This window comes from Centruroides sculpturatus, unplaced genomic scaffold (genome assembly GCF_000671375.1).
Source record: "Centruroides sculpturatus isolate CEXI.00-Female unplaced genomic scaffold, Cexi_2.0 scaffold515, whole genome shotgun sequence".
Classification (NCBI taxonomy): Eukaryota; Metazoa; Arthropoda; class Arachnida; order Scorpiones; family Buthidae; genus Centruroides; species Centruroides sculpturatus.
In genome coordinates this window covers 67,781-72,625 of record NW_019384913.1, presented here as the reverse complement: position 1 = coordinate 72,625, position 4,845 = coordinate 67,781, and the positions used below count along the sequence as shown (strand labels likewise).

Here is a 4,845-nt window from a genome sequence, read left to right as displayed (position 1 = left end):
CAAAACTTCGTATAATTCCTAGTCCAGCAGTGGCCAATTAGATATAAAAAAACCACTGAACACTGGTAGTTGGTCGTGTAGTTCGCGCCTCGCCTTGCCAGGTTTCCTTCACGTTAGTAACACATAATTAGGGCTCACTTTTTCATGAAAGACTTCTCGGGAGGTATTTTCCCCCTCGGCTGATCGCCCATGTGTTGCGTTGCCGTAATCGAATGAAACCAAACCAATCGTGTAATTCCCACGTTATCCGCTATACATATACAGAGAAAATTAGTAATGTGCAAAAACAGAGCACAATTCTCTAACATACCACGAAAAGATATTGGACGAAGGATTTAAAAAATATACATTAGAAATTATATGTTTGCAGTTGGATATTTGGAATAATTTCTCATGCTCGCAAAATAAAAATTTGCTTATTCGCAGACTTCCCAAGAGGAAGTCAAAGGTTGACACAGGTATGTTGTCAAAGGCTACCGGTTACGCCAATTAGTTACATAGGAAAATTTTGTGTTGATTGTACAGTACATATGAATTTTATCAATTTAATGATATAGCAATTTTGTTTTATTTATTTTATTTCACAAATCCGAATAATTCTTCGATTTTGATTAATGTTAAATTATTTTTTAGATTTTAATTCAATTGTTGAGAATTTAAGTCGGTTTTTTGTCATTTTCATCACAATAACTGTATTTAGCAATGACGCAAGCTAGTTTAGCTTGCAAAGAGACTGGTATTTCGTCATCAGTAGTGGGTCCTGTTTTCGTGTCAGAAGCCTCTATGTCGTTGCCGTAAGGAAGAGAAGCTGGTGTTTTAGTAGAAAGATAGTTTTTACGACAGAAATCAAGATCTTCCAATGTAACCTCGTCTTTTTCATTTAACAACGAATATCGAACAGCTTGGGTTGACGTCTTGCATATTGTTGGACCATCCACATTTGGAAACATTAAGCCTGTGGGATCCATTTTCTGAGATGCTAATTCCTTTATTTTTGGTTCGACTTCCAATTCATCGACTTCTTTCGAATCTATATCTTTAATTCTTATACTTTTGAGTTTATTCGTCTGCTTAGACCCCTCTTCCGATTCTCCTTTCTGTTTTGAAGGCCCAACTTTTTTCCTGATCTCTTCGCTATCTACAGTTTGAATGACAGTTTTATTAATATCTTCACCTTGTTCATTCATGACGCCGGCGCTCACAAGCTTTTTCATCAGTGATTGTTTTTCCATCTGTTTTTGAATTTTTGTTAAATATTTTTTCACCAAACTGATCTTCATTCCCAGTTCGCCAATACTTCTTCCCACTTGCATATTCTCTTCTTTGACTTGCACGTTACTTTCTTTGGCATCGTTTATTAGATTTTCTTGTATTATTAATTCGTTCATAGCTTTATTCGTTTGTGTGTGCTTTTCTTCTAAAAGTTTGTAAGTGCCTCTCAACAAAACTTTTAGATGATTCACTAATTCATCTGCCATTTTGCATTTTTTATTTATATCTTCGATAATTGTTCGAGAATAATTTTCAATATCAGTTAGTTCATCTCGAAGGGCTTGATTTTTATTTTTTAGTTGTTCTGCTTTCTCTGCTAGGGCTGCACCTGATTTTTTTTCAGTCTTTTGTTGATCATCTAACTTTCGTTCTAGTATCTCTTTCTCTTTTTGAATCCTACTGTGCTCTGTTTGCAAGTCGTCTAAGCCTTTTCTCAAAACAATCAATTCATTCTGCAAAATTTCAGCTTCTTTTTTACTAGCAACATTATCAAAACTTTCCTTCAGTTTTGTGAATTTTTTTTCCAGATGTTCTTTAGTAGCGATTAGCTCTTTTTTTTCGGCCAAAAGTCTTTTAACATGTTCTGTTAACTGTTCGCATTGCTCTCGTTTTTTCCGGTCAATATCTTGCTGACGATTAAGCCATGATTGAATATCTCCCCACTGATTAGCAGATAACTGTATAGTTGCTATATCTGGAACAGCTAAAGGTTGACCTTCTGTTTTCCCCTCATCTTCAATTTTTTGCTCGCCTAGTTTCGATATTGATTTATGGATACCGATTTCTGATCGATATTTTTCTCCTTTTTTATGATGACGCCGTTTCTTAGCCTTTTCTCTTTGAAATAAAACTTCATCTGTTTCGAATAGAATAGGAACAGTTCTTTCGAGTGAGGCTTTATGCTTTATTTTCCTTTTGCGTTTTATATCTTCCGTCTCTTCGCTTTCATCTGTAGTTGTGCTACTCTCCGATTCTTTTTCGTCAGTAAATGTATTTATACCACTTCTAACATGTTGCTCTAAGATATTTATTACTTGTGTATGTTTCGCAATCGAAGCATAATCAGAAGCAGTCCATCCCTTGGAGTCTTCTGCAGTTACATCCGACCTGTTCTTCAGAAGAAGCGATATCATCGGAAAATAACCTTTCTTACAAGCGAGCATAAGAGGGGTCCTCAGTTTTTTATCTTTTGATTCCACACTGGCTCCGTGGTGTATAAATCTTTTTGCTAGCTTCACACACTTAGTTTCAGCTAAGATATGAAGTGCAGTAATTCCATCTTTGTTAGCAATATTAACTTCAGTTGTATACTGAAGCATATGTTGTGCAACATCGTATTGGCCAGTTTTCAGCGCTATATGAATCGCTGTATTTTCTCCTCTGTCTGTCAAATTAACATCTGCATTTGCTTGAATCAGTAAATATACAGCTTTTTCATGATAACCCTCAATGGCTTTCATTAGTGGCGTTTTCCCATTGATATCTTGATCATTTACATTAGGATTTTTTTCAAGCAGAATTTCGATGACTGCAACATTTCCTTTTGCTGCCGCTAAATGTAATGGAGTTCGCTTTTCATCGTCTTTGCTGTCCCATGGTATTGACTTCAAACATTTCCTAACATCGCTCTCCTTACCCAACCAACACGCGAGATGCAACTTCGTGAAAGTTTTTTTCTGATTTTTGATGTCTACAGTATAACCAGCATAGGTTTCTGGTACAGAAGGTGCTGCCATAATTTTTATTTAATGGTTTATGTCACCGAAAACTTTTGAGAAGCTTCTTCAGATCTTTTCGCTTTAGTATATTGTTATCCAAATCAATATTAATTATTTTAACAATATTTTTTCCAGAAGAATAAAGAGGCGGGGAGCACTCACAATTACTTTAAAATATTGGCAGACAGCAGATGCGAACAATATGAGCTTATTTTCTTATCGATTGTTGTTGAAACAATTATTGATGCTACAATGCATTAATATAAATTACGTTTGTTTTGCATTGTTATCAGATATAAATATTTTTAAAATTTTTAGCCCTATGAACAATTAAGGTAATCTGCTTTCTGCCTACCACAATGGACGGCAGCTAGTGATAAATTCGGGACTCGACATATCCGAAATAGGATATGTCGAGTCCCGAAACTCGACATATCCGAAATTCGGGACTCGACATATCCGAAATAGGATATGTCGAGTCCCAAATTCATCCAGGAAAATTTTGGAATCGATCCAAACCCCAAGCCGTGTCTCACTGAGCGGCCTGCTGATTTCTTTACTTCTTCCATCAATTGCCTATTCTATTCGAATGAATAGCAAACGTTTTATATCCACTTACAGAAAAATATACTAAAAATTATAAATTACATATAAATGTATTCATATACAGTATGTATTGAATTGATTGGAATTTGAGAAAAAAATAAATATATATATACTGTATAAGACAAACATATCCTCATCAACAGTAATACGGTATATATATATATATATATATAAATGGACATGTGTGCCCCTATATTTCACTTTTCCGCCAAAACTACACATCTCACGTGAATGGTGTTTGTATGTGGTGGTAGCCCCAAGTCTCCGTTCGTGCATAGGGGTGGTTGCGTCTCGATAGCTATAAGGGTGCGGGAGATATGAGGCTGAAAGTGGTTGAAAGTGGCTTTCTATTTCGAATGTTTTGTTCGAATTTGTTCGAATTAAATTCGAACATAAAATTCGAATATTGGTTCGATTATAGAACGATTGTAAACGTTCCAGAAACGTTGAAAATAGTTCGTTTGACTAAACGTAAAAAATTCTCTAATTAGTCTGGAAACGGGGGACGTAATTCTTGCATTCTGTGAAAACGGGTAAGATTAGCTATAATGTAATTATCTTAATCTTCACTATCGTTACTTTTTGCCCTGCGAAGCGGGTCCTTGCAGCTAGTTAACAAATAAATTCTGTAGCAAGTAGAGTTGCCATCTATTCGGAACTTCATTTATTTGTTTAAAGCCTTGTTCGGAAATGTTCTGAAAAATGTAGAAGGTTTTTTTTGAATTGTCCCTTTTTCCTTGTGAAAATTTTGTATCACTAATTGTAATCCAAATTATTTTTAGTCCCGTTAGTTTGCGTTTTCTCCCTCTTTTTTCCTCGTTCCGTCTTGTGGACATTAGCAAAGCCGATGTGTGTCACTCTGTGAGTATTCGGGGTATGGGCATAAAGAAAGGAAGGTCTTCTTCTTTTTCTTTATGTCCATACCTACGTATGTTCAATAACAATTACATTTTTAAGCTGCCTCGCCCAGCTAGCTGCTTTTTCTAGTCAAACATTGCTGCAATGCTCTTTCGTTTCTGGCATTCGTAACAACCGACTTTTTTCCAGTTTTTGGCGTTTTCCACATTCCAGATACTTCATATCTTTTCAAAATATTATATACAACTGATTTGTTATGGCTTTCGGTTGAAAAATACTCCATCATCAATTTTTTTGAGTGGTTCGTTTTATTTTCGTACATTTGTACAACGCGCTTTCTTAATATATCCTCTTTTAAAACCATTTTTCCGAATGTACTCACGAAAACTGT

General features: G+C 35.4%; 1 protein-coding gene across 1 annotated transcript; it reads right to left on the bottom strand.

The window, feature by feature from the left end:
- Window positions 1-529: 529 nt before the first annotated feature.
- On the bottom strand, window positions 530-3,253 carry LOC111631700 (POTE ankyrin domain family member B2-like). Its single transcript, XM_023376006.1, has one exon. It carries the CDS (start codon window positions 3,006-3,008, stop codon window positions 657-659), a length of 2,352 nt encoding a protein of 783 aa, XP_023231774.1. The 5' UTR covers window positions 3,009-3,253; the 3' UTR covers window positions 530-656.
- Between the last annotated feature and the right edge of the window lie 1,592 nt (window positions 3,254-4,845).